The sequence below is a fragment of the Liolophura sinensis genome, chromosome 7, assembly GCF_032854445.1.
Source record: "Liolophura sinensis isolate JHLJ2023 chromosome 7, CUHK_Ljap_v2, whole genome shotgun sequence".
Taxonomy (NCBI): Eukaryota; Metazoa; Mollusca; class Polyplacophora; order Chitonida; family Chitonidae; genus Liolophura; species Liolophura sinensis.
Genome location: NC_088301.1, coordinates 42,259,266 through 42,279,925, shown reverse-complemented (window position 1 = coordinate 42,279,925; position 20,660 = coordinate 42,259,266). Strand labels below are relative to the sequence as shown.

Here is a 20,660-nt window from a genome sequence, read left to right as displayed (position 1 = left end):
AGTTTTTCATCAAGTTGCAAATACGTTTTTTTTTAAGAAATAGTCAAAACCTTGAATTGTTTTTACTCTAAATGAAAGTATACATTACATCAATAGAGAAACAGAAGTAAGGTTTCAATAGCACTGCAGTGATTTTTCCTCCTTAAACTAAAACTAATCAGCTTTTTGTTCATTATCTCTAAATGACAAATATCAATACAAGTTCCCTGCCTGAAAATTACTCTTCCATATGTGAAAAGGTTTAGGAATTATGGTAGGTAAGAGATTGAGAATTATGTAAATTCCTCCCCTTGGAAAAACAAAATTCAAAAGAAGCTAAGAAAGGATCCTCTATCCAATACAGACGGCAATACAGATATCCTCCTGTTGGAAGAAGTCATTATCAAAATCATGGATTCAATAAGAATGTTTTATTTGTGACACTTATAGGGATCAACAATTTTTATATACATGTATATGTATGCTTGTGTTTCAGTCGTATGACTTCTAGTATGTGCATATATATTGTGTCTTCTTGTCTCTGGGCGACTCCATGCTGACAAAGTGCTGCTGCCACTGAAGTATCTAGCCTAGGACACCAGACATGACACCCCAACCAGTTATAATACACTGACACTGGGCCAACCAGTCCTGCTTACTTGCTCTATTTAGCCTACCAGTGCCGTGCGCCAAGCGAGGCAGCAACAAGTACAATATTTTAAGTCTTGGTATGACACAGCCGCCACTAGTTTATAGATCAAACTAAAGGAACGATATATTTTTATTAACATTCATCAAGCGGTGCGCTGGCCCCATAACTATTCACCTGTTGTAGTTACAATATAAGTAAAAATATTTGCCTACAATTATTCACCCTAACTATACAGTGACTCCTCCATGTTTTCAGCACTAGGATGTTTTATACCCCAGAAAATGTTATCCAAACTAACAATAACACTGCTGTTGTAACCACTTTCTGAACTGCATTTTCTAATTTGATGCGTCTATCTATTGGAGCATTATTACTTTTACTCTTAATTCCTCAACGTTTTTGAACATGGAAGAACAAGCTTCAGTGCAATTAATGCGCTTTATACTTTATTTTGGTGATAAAATGACATTAATTGGTTTAGCCACTTTCAAGACTTCCCAAAAGTATAATTTTATTAGTCAACACATCTTGCAAACATGCAGAAAGCTTGAGGAATTACAGCTGTCAGGAAGGTTATGCATATGTACTTTACTGGACTTATCAGCATATCTACTTTAGTAGGATCAGCTGATCCCAGCTGATTGCTTTAATTTTTTGATTGTCGTCATCAGAACTCTAGAATTTTTCACTTATATGATGGCAGTCTATTTAATCTGTGACTGAGCCAAGGCAACCCACTGATGTATTGCTGGAGACCGTTGTTCAAAAAGTAGTCTGAGCACCAAAATTGGTACTACCCTGAAGAGACTACTCTTCAGCATCCCAAAATTCTTCCCAGTACCTTTTCCTGTTTTACCAGAAGTTTACCATTGATACATGCAGTTTTAGCCAAACCCCACAGTGAATTAGAAGCATCCTTGGTGTGTCTAAACCTGTACCTCCAAGACTCTGGACTGCAAGTGATCTTTCTTGATCAGACACGAATCTGATTTGGATTTGAAACTTGCCCTCAAAGTGATAAATTATTGTCTACATAACAATAATCCTGTTCTCTAGTCAAGCCAAGAAGCACCACACTCAGTCACAGTGGAAAATATCACAAAATAAAAATTGGCCCAAACATTTTTCCAGAAATTATTGTACATGTATTTGATTCATGCTCAGTGCAATGGCAGTTTTATGGGTGGATGACCCAAGATAAACCACAGACCGCAAGTTACTAATGGCACCGCATGACCAATATACATAATATACTGAGGGCATGCTTCATGTAGATTACAGAGTTCATCACACAAGCATTTTTAACAATTTATTTACATCAAGACCTACCTCAGACAGTAAGAGCAGGACAATCGACTGTTTCCTTTTCCAAGACCAGGGGTCCAATTCCACAAAGACACTTCTAACTTAAGTCCAAACTTAAAAATGGAATGTTTAGTTTTTAGTACTTGAAGTTGAAATTTGGACACATTTGCCTTAAAATAATATTTATGAAGTGAACAAATTTTGATTTCAAAAGCCCCAAAATAAGCTTTAAGATCGAAATTCAAATTTTGACTGAAGTTAGAAATGGCTTTGTGGAAATCGGCACCAATCTGACTGTTTTCAATGGTTTTTCATCTGATGCATACCTCATTTTAGTGTTTTCTTTGCCTTTAAAAGCAAGCACCTTTGACCACTAAATTACAGCCTGCTTAATAAGCCTAAAAACTTGCTAGCGACTTCATACTGCCAAACCATCAAAAATGTCATATGCTCATCACTCTGGAACACTGGTCACTAGATTTCATGAATTCTCTGGTAATAGTTACCTTTCTTTGAGTTTGTTATCAGAGTGGTTCGTGTCCAAAAAATTAAAGCAACAACTAGATCATAACACATTTTTTAGATGTAAAGCTGGCAGACATCAATTGACCGTGAAAACAGAGATACACCAAAGATCATAGCTGTGACAATAAGCAGATTTATTTCTCCAGAAGAGAATCCATCAGTGTTCAAGTAATAGATACAAGAATATGGAATTGCTTAACACAAACACACCTCCAATAAAGAGAGTTTAAGCACTTTAGGCTGAACAAGTAAACTCAGGTGTGCTGTACCATTTCTCTTACCTCCAACATACAATACGAATAAATAACTGGCTATAATATAGTTTCAACTGTAAATCGTACAATGAAGTCATCGCCCAGAACAAAACTCCCAAGACCTGGATTTGTTGTTCCAGTATCTGCATGTAACAGCAGAAGAGCGTTTTTTTACCAGCAAGATCAAGATACCCAGAAGCTTCCAGTGATTTGGAATGAAGTAAAAGCACATTAAATGCAGATCCAAGTAGCAATGTTTGGCAGATGGGCCAGTACTGTCTACTATTAAGAATCCTTTATTTATCTGTGTTGTGGCAGATACATCAAACGTACCCAATGCTTTCTAAAAGAAAACACTTGGCACAGGCCTAGCTTTCATGTACTTCACTGCATAGCCACCACTTAACTGATAGGCATAAAGGTTGGATGGAGATCTTACCCAAGAGATACCTATTTAATTGTTTTGGTGTAGATTTTAAACAGTATCACACTGAACTTTTCATGAACTTTTTATTACCATGGTAAATTTCAGGCTCTTACACAAAAGCAATTCAGGTGGCAAATTTCCACAAAGCGAGGCCTGATGGTTAACAACAGCAATTTTCCTTATGACTTGGACAGAGCAGTACTTATCCCGTAGAATAAATTTTGCAAGATAGGATGGGACATAAATGTAACACGTATTCTGTGCAGATGACCTTGTGGCTTGTAAATGAATTCCAGTGATATATCGAAACGGCCAGATCACGAAACAGGACTCCAAAGCATGATAAATTTAGTTGAACTCAGCACGTGCTACAACTGCTTTACAAGACTGGTCCCTCACAGTTCTCCCTATTTGCCACATACCAATATCCCTGGGGATAGACTGCATGACACAGTGGGGTAAACAGGGTAACAGCACTGGAACAAGTATCCAAGACACAGTCACCAGGAGCCCTTGTCTGTTAAGCTACAATACATGTACAGATATATACATCCAATTTAAGTCCAATGCTACAGGATGTATTTGACATAGGGAACCTCAACATCTTCGCCATCAGTATCGTTACAGCACAGTTCTAGAACCAGGGCCTTCACATAGGGTGGGATCTTCTTCTTGGACACACGCTTCACCACTTCCGACAATCTGCACAACACATACAGGGAAAACACAATTAACATGGCTATATATCACTCTTCATTTTGCCAATTAAGAGTGTCATATCAAAATAACATTAAAACCCCCATACATATTCAAGAGACATTCATATTACATTTGTCCTAAATGGAAAAAAAACGACCCTGTTTAAATTGGTCAAACCAAGGGTTTTTGAAGCCCATCCCACCATGGATTTGTTGTGCAAGCATGTTTAATAGTGAAGGCCTTCAAGTAGCGATGGAAAAACATTGGTATGTTACTCAACTTAAAATTTGGTAGCAGGCTACCAAAGAAAACTTCAGCTCAATACATGAAGTGAAAAACAGATTTTAATCAATAAGATATGTAAAGACATTGAATTTTGCAATTTACTGCACTTACAATCATTGGATCATCCTTGCATTATTGTGTCTTGTGTGCATACAAAAAATGAGCCCCATGCATGCAGTACTTTATGAGAAATCACACTCCACATTTACCACACTACTGATTCCAACACGCAACAGGCTAAACCAAAAAGTATGTAAATTATGGTAATTAATATACACATAGGGCATCAATGATGGGATATCAACCTGGTATTAGTAAGCTTTAAACATCTGCGAAAGACCGAACTCAACACATGAAGAGCTTTTCAAAATACCACTTAAAAATTTTTTAACAATGATTCCTACACAAGAGGGTTAAATTATGGTGTGACAGGAGTATGACAAATGCTATGCCTGTACTTTGTTCAGGCAAACTAAAATGGGACTTTGCACTGGGTGACAATTTCTTTGAGGGTTTGAGTGTTTACAGAAGTCCCTAATCGTGCACTTACGGCAGAGCAAGTCTCTCTTCTCTCTTTGCTGGCTGCATGAAGAACGAGTAGAGCATACAGACTCCCTGAGATAGCATAGTGATCTCTAAGTGATGTTCATTCTATAGAAAAATAAAAAAATAAAAAAAAAGACATTCCACATTAGAAAAAAAAGAGACACATTTGTGTTAAACACAACACCTGCATTTAATGAGAATTCAGTCATGTACATTTGGCTGTGGGCATATTATTTTTAAAATATTATCAACTTTGATTATTTCAGGAATCCCTTACTAAAAGGAGAACATACCAATGCTCAGTAACTTCACATTTTAATTCAATTGAGACTGCACTGGACTAGTGAGATTTTTAAGCAAATACAGATTGTCCCCACTTTTTTTCCTATTATTGTTGATCTGTTTCTTTCATCAACAGATTTAAACAAAAATGTTTCAATCTGTAGCCACCAAAACAACGCAAGCCTAGTTTTACATCAATGAGCCCTTTTTTAGGACACAACAGCCACTTTTAACTACGCAAAATGCCTGATCATACCTGAAAGTAATCTAAGAATTCTTTTAGCGTCATTTCTCCCTGCACCTCAAACCTATCCCACAGGGTGAACTCCTTGTCATAGTACTGAAATAGAGATGTACTAAAATTGTTTATATTGAAAATCTGCAACAATCAGTATAAGTCCCACTGTCTAATGTACTTCTCACTCACAATTTCAAATGCTGAACTAAAAGTGTGCTACAAAATGAAGTGCATCAAAGCGCCAAATTACACTAAAATGAAAATGCCCTTCACAGAACATAACTATAGACATTTTAGTTTATTTAAATCTTTAAATTTGAATAATACGTAAAATATATCCAACTAGAACACATATAGCATGGCTCACCTTTTGTTTGGGGGCGGCAATTGGCTCCGAGAAGGCAAAGAATGGCAATGCCAAGTTCACAAATCCATTTTTGTAGGACTCAAATTTCTTGTGCCCTTGAATAACCTGGAGACAAAAACAGACAGGCAGCAGTGTAATGATAATGTTAAAAAAAACATAACTTCCCTTCCATCAAATACACAGCATTCTAAATAATGATAGTCAGTATTTTAACCATTGTACTTGCATTCTGAAATAGCACATTTATCACTAATTCATAATGACAGCAAACCATCATAGGTTTATGTGTAGATTTCAAGCAACTGTATTTCTTTTCTATAAGCAGAAATTCTCTGTTGAGAACACAAGTGCAGCCTGTTCAATCTATGAAAGGACAGAACCTACCTTGTACAATTCCAGGCAGACCAAACCCACCACCAAACCTGTGGTTGTTGCTATCGCAGGAATGATTTTACCAGCTATCAACTTGCTCTGAAACAAGAACACAAACCCTTATAACAGCAGAATACTTTGAACAAATTTCATGTATGATTTCAGAAAACTGGCCATCACACAAGAGTCGGACCCTCACAAAGACTGTAACTTATTGTATTTGATGTAAAATTTGGTAATTGACTATTGTACTTGGTTCTTGATTCTGTGAATTTTACTCATCTTAAACAAGTGTTGTGAGGTTTGTTTGGAAGGTAGGGTGACGTCCTACCAGAAAAAACTTAAGTTTCATCACCAAAAGCAATATTTTATGAGATTTATTTGCCTATAAACCGCATTTTTTTGGGCAATTTGGTACGTTAGTCCATATTCCAATACAAACATTCCATTAAATATAATGAATTAAAAAATAAATTGCATAATCATATTCACATTTATACACGTACTAGTGCCAACAACATTACCAGTTCAAGGCAGTCAATATTTGCAAACCAATCTTATTCCTGTCTTAAAGCAGTTGCCATGCAGTCATTCTGTTGAACATATAGTTCGCATAGTAACCGAAACACTACCTTGTGTCTATCAGCTGGTGGGATGTCATAATTTTCAGCTCGGAGATTCGATGCCGCAACAATGAAGTCCATGTGGAAATTGGTATCATCATCCTTCTCAAAGTCTAAAGGAGTAAGTTTGAGGTTCTGCAGTGTGTCAGGTGGAGGGAGAGCACTTATCATTCGTTCGAAAGAATCCATGTCTGTAAATCACAAACACCATGGTTGTAAGAAACCTGAACCATAAAGCATATTAAGTGGGACTTAAGTTAATTCCACAGCCCATTTCAAATCACGCAAATATCCATAATTTATCTGTTTCGTGATCATTTTATTAGGAAACAATGGTGACATAACTCCAAAATGTGACACCAATTAGGTCAATATTTCAATTTAAATGGCATTTTCCAGAGTTACCTTGCTTCTCCTTCTCCTCAGTGGCCCATACAGATGCTAGTTTTAAGTAACTCTTCATTTAATGCATTAAATAAAGTATTACTAAGATTTATTGGCAAAAAATTGATCATCGTAAATCAAATTGAAGTTTTCTTCTTATTTATTAATTAGTTATTAAGAATTGCCCAAATAATCATCTTTAGCAGATAATATCAATCTGTGTTACCATTCCAAGTCAGTATTTATTTATTTATTTGATTGGTGTTTTACGCCGTACTCAAGAATATTTCACAGCATTATGGTGGGCGAAAACAGGACAGAGTCCGGGGGTAAACCCACATCCATCCGCAAGTTGTTCGCAGACCTTCTGAGGAAGCCAGTATGAGCTGGACTTAAACTCACAGCGACCACATAGGTAGGAGGCTGCGCTAGCGCGCTAACAACTTTTCAAAATCTGGCTTATTTATTTGATTGGTGTTTTATGCTGTACTTAAGAATATTTTTCATATAACAGTGACCAGCATTATTATGGTATGGTAAACAGAGCCCATGATTATCAGCAGGAAGGTGTTCAAAATTTAGACTGCGAGTCAAATATTTCGAAAGGTAATAATCTAATCTGATCTGTTCTTGGTAAATATACAAAATTAAGAAAAGAACTCCTCTGCAGGAAGGCTTACCTGAAGGTCCATCAGCACGGTTCTGCAACTCAGCATCTGTCACCTCAATCCTCACTCCAGATTTGGGCACGAACTCCGGCACTACCACCTTGTCTACCATTCCCTTGATCGCTGCTCTATCACGTACCTGTTTAATGCCGTACATTTCAGCTCGCAAATTGGCTCCGGCCATCACATAGTCTAAATGGACTTCCTAACAGGAAAAAAAAAAAAAACTTAAAATAAATATTCAACAGCAATCCAGCCCAGAAGCATTTCAGAATCATATGCATAGAACAGACATGATTGTGGTGAACCAAGAAAATAGCTGAAATTTACTATCATAGCCCAAAAAGGCCGGGGTCCAGGGGCCGCCTAGGCCCCGGAAGCTAGAAAAATCTGCGGAAAACAGGTAAATTAATCGAAACTGAACAAAGAAAAAGCGGAAAAAAATCATGTCTGATAGAAGTACTCATCATGCAAGATAATTAGAATAAAAGTGATTTTAAAATTATATCACCTGATATTAAAGCTGTACCAGTAAACAGTGCATTAGAACACAGACCCTCCATATGACGATTTATGCAACTCATGATAACTTTAGACACAGCGGTGGGTATTGCCCCAAAAATTATATAGCTATACATTGTAATACAGGAAAACTGTATTGCGGTACACATCACAATATATTGCCCGTTACTAGTCTCTTTTCTCTTCAGCTAGCCTAACATGCCTCACATCTTCTACAAGGAACAGGATCAGTGGTGGTAGTTAATTTATTTATTTATTTGATTGGTGTTTTACGCTGTACTCAAGAATATTTCACTTACACGACGGTGGCCAGCATTATGATGGGAGGAAACCGGGCAACCAAGGGAAACCCACAACCATCCGCAGGTTGCTGCCAGACCTTCCCACGTATGGCCGGAGAGGAAGCCAGCATGAGCTGGACTTGAACTCACAGCGACCGCATTGGTGAGAGACTCCTGGGTCATTACGCTGCGCTAGCGCGCTAACCGACTGAGCCACGGAGGCCCCTGGTGGTAGTTAAGAAGTCTCCAAAAATAAAGCATTAATTGTGAAAACATTATGCAGTTGTGTTCTATTTCTTTCCCTTTATATCACCAACAATGACACCGGTTATTAAAGCAGTACTTAATAATTACTTCATTATTTCTTCATCTTTGGATTATGAAACTCAAACATTTATTTAATGCATAAACCCTTGTACTGCAGATAAATAACTGATGACAGGCAGTGCACATTATGTACTGTGTAGCCCCATTGGCAAGTGACATGGAAAAACCGCACCGCAATACATCATCTCTGCTTGGTTATACCTAGATTTACCGGTAAACTGGTAATATTTAGACGTAATAACTCCTATTTAGACGTTTCAATAAAACTGTCATATAAACACAATACCCTTTAATTTACATAATTGGGAAACTTTATTTAGCCAACTGTACTTCGTCACTGATATAACAAAACAATAAAGGAATAAACTCCTTTTAAAATCTGCTACTGAGAACAGATTTATACATATCTATTTACATTTTGTTGCATACGGTATCAGTAAATGGATAATTCAACAAAAGTGAATCAAATATACTCCAGCCTCGACAAAAAAAAGCAAATAACAATAAAGCATATTTATATACACTTACATTGTTTGAATCGAACGTCAAAGGATGTGGACATCTTTTCGGTCCAGACCAAAATGGCTGACCACTGCTGGTGAGCTAAATAAAAGACAATGATGAGGTTCTTTAACTCAATTATTTTAAGCTGGGGCATAATGAAACAAATGTAATAAATACTACAAATATTAGAAGTATCTTCAAACAGAGGAAAACCCTAAGCCTTAAACGAAGATTACAGAGTAGAAGACAACTATAAGCACAGAATTGAACAAGATGGTATAACATCTCATAGGAATTGGCTTTGTGGAGGTACAAACTGTCTTAAGCAAAACTAACCTGGTCTGATGGGAAATTAAAAAGTAACTGTCGAATGTTGTTGCAGTAGTTTTCTTGCCACAAGTTTCGTGCCCATGCCACACAATCCTCAAATTTCATTGGCCTTTCATCAACAAGAGTCTTTTTTACAGAATCAATCATTTCTACCTGAGAAAAGAAAAAAAAAACAAAAAAAAAAAACAATGTACTATAATGAAACAACAGTATCTGGAAACAAACCGAATGGTAACTCAGTTTATCTGCTGCTAACTAATGCATCGTACAGAAAAATCATGGTCAAGTTAGCAGATACAGAGCTCAGAACATCAATACAAGGTTAAAACAACCAATTTCCATGACTGAGAACAAAAAAAAAGCTGATTTTTTTCCTCCTTTTAATTGGCATCTTGATTCTTCCTGAAAAGTTTTCCATAAGATGAGCTCTGGCTTACTGGTTGAGATCCCGCAAGTTTCTGTACGCGCTCCAAGAACTTTGGATCGGTCACATACTGTACTGCATTCTCCATGGGCTGCACAAACAGGCCTTCAAACATATCACGGGCCCACTGCAACAATACATGTCAATTCTATAGTGTGAGATAGCATAATGAATGCTCATAGTCACAGCATCTCCTTAAACGTCTTACATTGCTTAAATACTATTAAAGGTGGGTAACTACAAATACTTGTCAGGTTTGTAATTATTTAAAGAAAAAAGTGAAAGTGAAAATTCCAGAATTAATACACTATAAATTTGCTCAATGCTATTGCAAGCGTATCTAAACGCGCATTTCTACTCACCTGTAAGGTGTGTTCAATAGCATTTGGGAAGTTCTTGAGGGTGCAGATAGGGATTGACTTTTCTGGGGGATCTTGTGAAGAGGAGTAGGACTCTGTCATGTGAGGAATGACAACCTGCAAGATAACACAATTCCAATAACTACAGGCCCTGCAGAACAACTAAACATGTTATTAGTCCATGCAAGTAAACATGTATAGGTGGTTTGGTGCTAACAATCCATGAGGACTGCTTTTACAACGAACACCGTGGCAATATAACATCTACAATATTGGTATTCAACAAGATATTGTCGTGTCGTCTTTTTGAGTGAAGCCCGTGTTAACTACTAGTTTACAATGAACTTGGCTTACAGAAGCTAATCTTATCTTAGACTGATGTAACCATTAACACCTTCAACATGAAAAACACAAAGCTGCAGCCATAAGTAGAATAACTTTACAGTCAAAGATTTGGATTATCAATGTCTGCGTTTGATAAATCAGACAGCATGTCGTACTCATTTTTATACTCAAAAATTTTTAGAGGGTAATATAAAAGATATGCATCAACCACACAAGTCTTACATACTGAATGTAACCAGTCAATTGCACGCTTCTCCTTCAATTAGTTTTCAAGACACACTGTACGTGTAAGAATAAATTTGACCCACAGCCCAACACAAAAAAAAAAAAGCAGGCATAAAAAAAAAAAGAAATAAATACCATAATACAGGTTAGTGTTGGGATCATCCGACGGTTTCAAGGTACAGACTAAAGGCTAGGCAACCAGTTGAAAGGCAAGAAACTCTCGATAGTTTTGCTTTTTATTACCTGCACATTTCCTTTTGTTCCTAGGGTTCCAGACTCTAGCAGTGGTTTGCAGTAGTAAACACATCTGCGGTCCATGTACATCCCTGCAAATTAAGACATGAGGATCATATTGTATTGTCCCCCAAATGTCCAATGTAACACTGCCCCTCTAATTTTACATTCGACTTGCAGCAAAAGCAAATTGCAACATTATAAATATGATACAAAGGAGACATTCAGGTATGTTAACCTGAACAGTTCTTCTTTATTTTCTTCAAATGCATGTTCCTGAGTAACATTTCAGGAAGGTCTATTCCCTGACAAATAAGTGATACACAGACATTTACAAACCATGGTACACAACTATGCAGTCAGTAATAATACACGCACAGTCAGATTTTGGAAACAACTCTTTGCTTTACAACAATTTAGACAGTAGATTTGTCAAAAGATGGGAATACAAGGCAATGGTTCATGCAAGAAGGCAATTCTTACTAGCATCGACGTTATCCAAAGCATTCGCAACACCATCCAGGGCCTCAAAAAAGTCATCTGTGTAGACACTTTCTGTTTCTGGCCCCACCCTATTTTCCTGAGAGAGGATTCGTACTGCTGGGTTCATCTGTTTAACAGCATTTCCTGCAGTGGATGACTTGGGTTTCTGAGGAGACAAAAACAAGTCAGTTGAAAAAAAAGGGCCGCTTGCAAAAGGGGATCATAAGATTAAGTGAACTGTAAATCAGTAAGAGCACAATCGCAGCCATAACTTACAATCGGCACTCTCTTAAACAAAGGGACTTTAAGCTATGATAGTCATAATTTACAACCCCAAATTGTTATTGGGTCGACTCTTCTGTAAATATTTACAATTGCCCCAAAATTTACTTCTATTTAAAGTACAAATACTTGCTTTAGGTAGCCTTAAGTAGACTTAATTAGTCATTTTTTAATTGAGTAAAGATATGAAATTGAATTGTCTCCAAATTATGTTACAAGACATTTTTCACATGTTGCTGTTGTTTGCTACTGAATCAAGTAGAGTGAAGTAGAGCGATCTTGAAAATAAGAAAAAGTTCCTTTGTGCAGGTGACATAACTTATTTTCACAATCACCCCTAAATTCGACTGTATGGCTTACAATCATTTATAGCTACGATTTCTTTGTACAAGCGGGCTCTGGTGAGGTGCGCAATGAATTCCAAGTTATATTTAGGTGGGATCGGATATAGATGTATGATGTTACAGGTAAGCCTTGTGATATTGTCGACGTTTACCTGAACATCCCAGGGCCGGAAGAGGAACTGTCTGTTGAGGTTTGACTTCTCGATTATGTCCATGTCAGTGACCGTGATCTGGCCCTCAGGTGCACAAGCCATTCCCATCATCGCCCAGTTCTTCAACATTTCACACCCAATAGCCCCTGCGCCCACCTGTCAGCACAGTAACCATCTCATAATGAGCACACATAACTGTTTTACTGAGTGTCATACCACCACTTCATCAAAGAGAACAATTACTCAGTTCAATTCAACAGGCAATTCTTAACATGCAACAGCTTTGTTCAAGTCGAACTGGAATTTTGACCGGAAAGTCAATAGATAAAAGTCATCCTACATAATTCACAAGACATAATTCTCATTACACCATACCTCCATAAGAACACTGACATTTATTCAACTTTTATTTTATTCTGTGAACATTTGAGTAGGTGCCCTTAAAGCAGCCACCAAACAAGTCAAGATCAAAATTTTTATCGTTCATAAAAAAAGGTAAAGAAGGAAGATTTTAAAATTATCACTCACCAGAAAATACTTGAGGGAGCCTATTCTCTGCTGTATATCGGATCCAAACACAGCAAGCTGACCGTCATATCGACAGTTTTTCTAAAAAAAAAAAAAAAGCCAGAATATAATTACTTATTTGATTAGTCCAGAAACCAAAAATTCAAACATTCATAAAATATAATTCTTTTAAGCATCAAATAAACAATCCAAGAAGGTGCTCACACTAAATGTTTTTAGCTTCAAGCATTACACAGCTTTACAAACTACCTACCGGACGGCATTTTTCTTCTGTCAGAGAGCCTTTCTCCTCTGGGAGACATTCTAGAGCATCAAAGTAGAAGTACTGAAATATTGGGTTGAATTTTCCACTGCATGCCTGAAGTTAAAAGAAACATAACTAAACATTACTAGACATGTAAACAGAGAAATATAGAATACTTTCTGCTTAATAATCCCTGAAAAGAAATTTGAAATAAAGCTTTGGTTTGGCACATAAAATCGTGGAATTCAAAGACCAATCTTCACATAATTTCTAATCACTCCTACATTCAGTACAGAATCAATGCTGACTGGCTGACAGTGGAGATACGTCTTCATGGAATTAATCTTGCAGCTTTGGTTACACTTGAATAAATGTACCAGGCCTAAAATTCAACAAAGGCCAGGCTTAACCTGGACTTGCCCATCTCTTGAGACACTGCACCAACCAATCAGAACCGATTCTTTATCCCCCTTTAAGACCTCACCTTCATGACCTCCTGAGCACTTATTCCACCAATCACAGCCTGGATAGCACAAATATCTCCTCGAGCCTGCTCTGCAAACTCAATCACCAACTCCTCGTTAATCTCCTCAACCTTAGCTGGAGACTTTTGATTGACCTCTTTGAATATGTTCAGAAACTGTTCTGCATCAGACTGCAAAGAAATATATGATATATGATCAATCAATGCAAACTGCCAAAGATCTCCCCCCACCCCCCAAGATTTGACTCAAAAACACTGTCTTCACATAATATAATTTAACATGTTGTCACACAAAATAAGCTGAACTCATAAAAAATACTGCATCATGAAAGCACATTCAGACAGATATAATGGAGGCAGCTGTCACCTTATTTCTACTCCTTGGTAATGCCCCGTTTCTTCTCTCATACTCATGTAGGGTCTGGAATGCTATATGTAACTGTGCTGGCCTATCAAACTTGGCAAAGTCAGAGGGCACTACTTCTGGGGCAGCCAATGCCTTGGTAATAGATTTCTGTGGAAATAAACGTAAAATACAATGGAGACCAAGTCCTATCCTAGTCTGGGGTAAAACGTAAGATTTATGCACATGTACACCAAAAAAACTGACCAAGAAACCTAAACACTCAGTGTCGATGTGATGTAGACTTCACACTAACTTGGCATCAATTTTTAGAGAATTTTTAATTCAGTGATTCACATTTCCTTCTGCCGGTTTCCAGCAAAATATGTTAAAATCAATGTTAATTTCCCAAAAATATGCTGACAATTACAAAATGATCCTTACAGGAGTAAATAAGTAATTTCACTAGTTACAGTATTACTTTGAACTCTACAACTTCAGGATTTACTTACAAAGTTAAGAGTACGTGGCATTTTGACTTTTGTGACTATGCCACCTCTAACGTAATCTGAGAACCCAGTCGTGTCACCTATACTGAAGGTGTAGGGACCTGCAAATACAATAACATACATGTCAGTACGTCACGCACCAAAAGGTTTCTTGAGAAGAATTTCCTGGCTCAAAACTGATTGATAGTCTTGTCTCATGTCGGTTTGGGATAACAATAATAAAGTATTTTTATGTGTATCTTAACTTGTGTTAGATACACTTACATCAGTAATTGCAAAACAAAGACATTTGACTTTAATTCCAACGTATCTACAAACAAAAAAAAACCCTGTCAGATTGAGGAATCAAGAAATTTTAATTTAAACATTAAATATTAAATACTGAGGCCTTACCCAATACTTTAATCTTGATGGGATTACAACCATTTAACTCGGTCATGCCTTTGATTTCTGCAAACGTGACATAATCTCCATCCTCATAACCATGGCGTGTTTCATCCAAACAGGTCACCACACTCTCTGTCTCCTGCCAAGGCATATTAAGTGGTCAATATTCTAAAATATCATGTCGATGTCCACGTTTCCTATCAACACTATTCTAAGATCAACAAAACATTCTGGATCAGGCAAATGTTCAACTCCTTGTAATTCTTACTTCATCATTGTTTAATATTGGACAAAATTTTCAAAGTTAACTTTAAGTGACTCCATGCCACTTGAAAATCAAATTTACCTTTGATATACTGGCCACCATGTTGCTAACCGGCTGTTCCCCATCTACATCAGTTACGACAAAACCCTCTCCAAAGTCGCAAAACACCATACTGGAATCAGTAGCACAGCAATAGGTCAATATTCATACAAAAACTGGGATACAATTAAAACATAACAGGCCTAACCATAGGTACTCGTAAATTAATTTGAGCTCACTTAATCTACATGTACATCCAATTAAACATCTCAGGGGGTCCTCCTCTCAAGCATGGGAGGCATGAGTATGACAATATTTATCCCTCCATTAGCAGAAACAGAAGAAATACACTAGCACACAACACGATAGAGCTAATCAAATAAAGATTGGCTTGGGATATATGGGGTGAACCTCTGTAACTTACCCGAATAATCCTCTGGTCTCTGCCACAATGACTTTGATTCCATTAGCATGACAGAATTCTCCCACACGAATCTGCTCTTCTAAACTTGAGCGTGTCAATACAACAACCTGTCAATACATTATGTATTTATTATTGCTTGCACAGGCAGGTCAAAAATTTCTCCTAAAAAAAGAAATCAGTTATGTTTACTGCATACAGCCCTTTGGGAAAAAAAACCTTTCCACCTATCCTCAAGTGCTAAGCTTGCTTTAGCTGTTTTGAGAGTATGCCTAATAGAAAACTATTTCTTTTCATTTATTTCTATTGAACGGAATAGATATATCACAAATACTTGCAAATAAATGAACCCATAAATTATAAATCCAGACTGATAGTTAATATGAAGAAAGTGTGACAGTCTTGCTGTGCACTTGACCCTTACCTGGTATTCCTTCAGGTCGTCTTCTGTAAGTGCAGTCGTCAGCTTTTTGACTGGGACATATGTGTTCAGCTCTGCTAGGCGTGGCTGAGTGACCTCAGCACGATTTTTACCTATGTCTTCTTCCCGTAGGAAGAACTGAAATGGAGGACGAGCATTCGTAACTCATCATCAAATCATCATCACCAAGTATGAATATGTGCTGGCATGACTACCCATCACAGTTGTGTCCATTCAACTAAGCATACTGTCAGTAAATTACAAGAACACATAAGTTAGATGCACATGATCAACACATAACCACAGTTTATATCTCAATATCATGTATTTTTATCACACATATCATACTGATATAGCCCAGATGAATATCAGCACAGAGGATCTGAGGCTTAGTAGGCTGCTTTAAAGCATATTCAAGTCAGCAAAACACAAGATATGGTTATCATTACCTGAGATGACAGATCATACCAGGTTGCCTCCCCTTGATCATGGATAGTAACAGACTTCACACCACCCAAGACAACATTCTTTGCTATTTCCACGCCAAGCCCGCCCATGCCAGAGATCAGGACATTCGAGTGTGCCATTCTGCGCATGGCATCATGGCCAAGCACATACCTGTACAAAGAAAAAAATCAGGCATCAAGAATGATTGTGGAAATATGTACATGAAAGCATCGCTACATACATGTAATATTTGAAAATATTCTCTTACAATTCTTACACTTCTTTCATTAAAGGGCTTAGTTACGATACACTGACAGGTATTTCTGCTAAGGTGTATCAAATGTCAAATTATGCAGGAATCCATGTGATTTGACTTGCCAACTGCTCCACTAATCTACACTAGCCCGTTAATGTTGATTGCAATCATGTAATGAGGGTGTATGGTCCCCTACCCAACTGCCAATTTACTACAAGAGTCATCAGCCCGGCAGTATTTAAAAGACAACAGGAAGATACTCACAGCTGGCGAGAGTAAAGGCCCTCATCAATTTCATCTGAGGTGCCGTTTTTTGCCATTGTAGCCTGCAGGAAGAAGATGACCATGTAATAAATATACATAGGTATATTCAAATATCTGCAGACCACAGAAATGTATAATCTCCTTATTTAGAATGTAGAGAAAATAACAGATGACAACAGTTACAGATGCCATACATATATTGTGTACTCAGTAAAATACATGTGAAATTTTCAATAAATATTATATGAACTTGCACATTTTTAAAATAAAGGCATCTACATTACTGTTCAAGAGGTGCACATTTTACTACAGTATTCAGCTGTGCATGCCTGTATTAAACCTATTACTTTATCAGTTGTGTTAATAAATAAACCGACTATAAAACACTATGGAAAGCTTGTGCAACTATGGCCACTTCTGACCCATCAAAGTGGAAAATGGGAATCAAATGGAAGAGGAATATCAAAAGTATGATATTAACACCTTGCACAAAAGGAAAATGACATAAAAAAATGTTTCTTCTTTATTAACTCACTTCAATGAAGCGGTAGTTGAAAACTTAGGCGGACACTATAAACGGCCAGTGCTTAACCTTAAATCCTCCTACCCTTGTGGCCTGACACATAACATATACATGTATGCCTGTCATGATTGTTGGGTGAAGACCCCTCCAGGTTCCAAGTCTAATAAAACAGCACTAGATTAATAGGTAGTGCCAAAACCTTCTACAGGTAACATTAACTGTAAAATTATGTAAATCTGTCCAAATACCAACGTACTTCCTCTCAATGCCAAGACTGAATTGGCTCAATTTTGCATGTAGGAAGTCTATAAGATCAAAACAATATCTTCATCACACATCTTCATGCACTGATTCTCAAAAATAAAACGCAGTGGTCTCAGGACTGTGCCACTAACCATGCAGGAATAGGAACACAACTGGTTTATGGTATGTGGACAGTCAGAGTAACCTATAATTGTTCACATTTCCTCAGGCCACAATTTGAGCAGGATTTCAGGTTAGGATCTGGCTGTACTGTATATTGAAGTCATATAGGGCTGGGTGGTGTTTCCTCTCATGTGATCAGCTTCTCAGACATTCATTGCAACAAGTGTCTTTGTCAATGGGAATATACCTTACCACTTGATAGCATTTACATGAAATTCATTAACCAATTCTCTGCACATCATGCGTAAGTTTTTAACATCAATACAGCCCAGGTTTGGGCCTGTGTCACTGTGAAGCAGACATTTGTATTAACGGTCATGTTATGTACACATATCTTGACTGTCTTTTCTGCGCGAAAAATACAACAAACCAAAATGTCCGCATTCTCAAATACAAGTCCACAGTAATCCTTACTCAGTTAACCCTTCTGAATCTATACACCAAAACATAAAGCCCTTCGTTATGGAACAATCTAATAACAGATGTGTGCATCAAGGAAAATCCATTAAAATGTCAATGATAAGCTTAAAAATACCCGCTAATAAAAAAAATTGCCTTGTCATCTAACTCCTGATAGTGAGCTTGTGCCACTGCAGAGCTTAGTAAAAAAAAAAATACATATATTTCCAAGTACTGTCCCGACATGCTCTGTGTGATGTCAAAAACGGTGATATAAACTTAGGTCATCTATTAATCCCACCGATCTCTGAGAATAAGCAGTTTTTTTTGTTTGTCGACTGGCCCCACGCAACTCTCTTACCCCTGTTAAACTGTTTGTCGTACTGTTTTTCGCACAACTGGCACCCGTGGGTTCTGTTCGTGGCTTTTTGGCAGGCGGGGATGAATGCTCAGAGGACATCTGTACCACACAAAGAAATTCACTGCATGTTATACAATTTCAATCAACTTTCTGGGCAATAAATCAGACAATGATATAGTCTGGTCCATAAAGAAGTGATAGTATGCAATGAAATGACAATTCATACCTGCAGACGCTATTAGGAGACAGATAATAACTCGAAGTGGTCGAATTCCGTCCTAATATGGCGGCTCACTTCCGACGAATAAAAGCCACGTGCAGTTAGTGGAGAATGCACTTCAGACCTCATTAGAATATTCATAACTGTCAAAATTCACAACTGATTCCTTCCCTCTACAAATCAAATCTTTTTGTTTTAAATCGTAACTAGGTCACTCATCAAATTACAAAATAAAGATCACATAAATTTCTTAAAAATAATGGAATCAGGTCAAACCGGGGACACCCGCCACTAAATTCTCCTAACTGCGGCTTGATGACTTACCAAAGTGACATGAATGCGTAGAGACGTCGGCTTTCGACGACCCGATGAGCAACTCCGAACTAGCACTTCTTATGTACAACCAGAGATACTCAATCCACCGCGGACCAGAACTTCTACCGTGAAATTCGCCCAGGTTCTATATCGGTTTGTCTCCCAACAAGAAATAACCCTCTGAGACTTCAACTCATCATAGTCGCTGAGTCAAGACACACGGTGTTTCCCGAAAACTTGTTTTGCTCTTCACTTCCTGCTCGATGAAATGACGACACGAATGTGCCGTGTGCAAAGGCCATTGGCTGAGTTATACGAACACCTGGATTAATCATCTATAAAACTAGAAAAATTTGTCACACTAGTAGCTTAGCAGCGCTGTTGACGAACCACATCGCAAATACAGCTCTGTTATCAGCTTTATAAATAAGTAGGTGACAGCGTGGCAAATTTTGAGATGGAAAGTAAAAGGACTCGATCTCCGGCTTGAAGCCGTGATCAAGGCATATAGGCCTATGATATAACATAAAATCTAGTGTATAAATAGGCCTGCATAACTATATATAAAGGAAAGCCTACGTCATATGTATATGAGCTCAAAGGATCACTAATTGATTTGGTCGTGAATGGGTATTTTATTATGTCCAATCTGGATAAAAATAAGACCTACGTACATGTTTTTTTGTTTTGTTTTTGTTTTTGGCTTCCAATCGGCTGTATAGGCCTACATTGGCCCTATATATACGTAGAGGGATGTAGGACTATGTATGTTTCCCCAGTTAGTAGACCCACATATATTGGTTATTGGTATACTTCATGCAAAATTATGGATTTGGGCTTTAAATATATGAGATTTGTAATGCAGGTCATTACCTGAGATGGCGTACTAAAAAAAAAAAAAGGAAACTCATGTGAAAAAATGCATGTGCGTGTTATCACGAATAATGTATAGACCTACACAGATACATGTATGAAAAATAAAGTAATAGCCTACCTGCATATATGTGCAATTAAGTCTATGTAATATAATCTGGGTTTGATTACATATTTACACAAATTGTAGGGTCAAGCATTAATTGATGCCAACTGGGCCAGGCACGCTCAAATCCCTGCTGACTTATTCCTAGAATTCCAAGTTTTACAATTTAAGCATACATATAAATAGCTCGGCAAAGTTATATCACATTTACCCTATGTGCAAAACGTATATGTATGTATTCGTGCATGGACTGAGAAAGATGGGTTTCAGGCTTAATCTATACGAAGTGCCCCAAAATTATTCTGGGCCCATTTTTTATTTTTTATTTATTTTTTTTTTCAAAATCTTATATGATATTTGAAGTATATAGTTATTGCACGGAAACTAAGGGCCATGCAGTCAGAGTGAAGT

At 37.4% G+C, this 20,660-nt stretch overlaps 1 protein-coding gene across 1 annotated transcript; it reads right to left on the bottom strand.

Moving 5' to 3' along the window:
* Positions 1 to 2,578: 2,578 nt before the first annotated feature.
* Positions 2,579 to 19,521, bottom strand: LOC135469672 (ubiquitin-like modifier-activating enzyme 1). Its single transcript, XM_064748225.1, has 27 exons — positions 19,280 to 19,521; positions 18,736 to 18,834; positions 17,027 to 17,088; positions 16,509 to 16,677; positions 16,063 to 16,197; positions 15,642 to 15,748; positions 15,260 to 15,350; positions 14,920 to 15,052; positions 14,530 to 14,627; positions 14,042 to 14,188; positions 13,675 to 13,845; positions 13,200 to 13,304; positions 12,947 to 13,027; positions 12,419 to 12,574; positions 11,641 to 11,806; positions 11,167 to 11,249; positions 10,357 to 10,470; positions 10,008 to 10,121; positions 9,577 to 9,723; positions 9,265 to 9,339; positions 7,619 to 7,811; positions 6,564 to 6,745; positions 5,944 to 6,030; positions 5,560 to 5,664; positions 5,211 to 5,294; positions 4,677 to 4,777; positions 2,579 to 3,844 (listed from the first exon to the last, which is right to left on the bottom strand). The coding sequence occupies exons 2-27, from the start codon at positions 18,832 to 18,834 to the stop codon at positions 3,712 to 3,714; spliced, it is 3,138 nt and encodes a 1,045-aa protein (XP_064604295.1). The 5' UTR covers positions 19,280 to 19,521; the 3' UTR covers positions 2,579 to 3,711.
* Between the last annotated feature and the right edge of the window lie 1,139 nt (positions 19,522 to 20,660).

Excerpts from the sequence above, each read along its gene's own strand:
- LOC135469672 (XM_064748225.1), bottom strand. The coding sequence starts at position 18,834 with ATGTCCTCTGAGCATTCATCCCCGCCTGCCAAAAAGCCACGAACAGAA. Across the intron at positions 17,089-18,735 it reads CGACAAACAGTTTAACAGGG|GCTACAATGGCAAAAAACGG; the intron begins GTAAGAGAGTTG and ends TTCTTCCTGCAG. Across the intron at positions 15,351-15,641 it reads GAGACCAGAGGATTATTCGG|TATGGTGTTTTGCGACTTTG; the intron begins GTAAGTTACAGA and ends TACTGATTCCAG.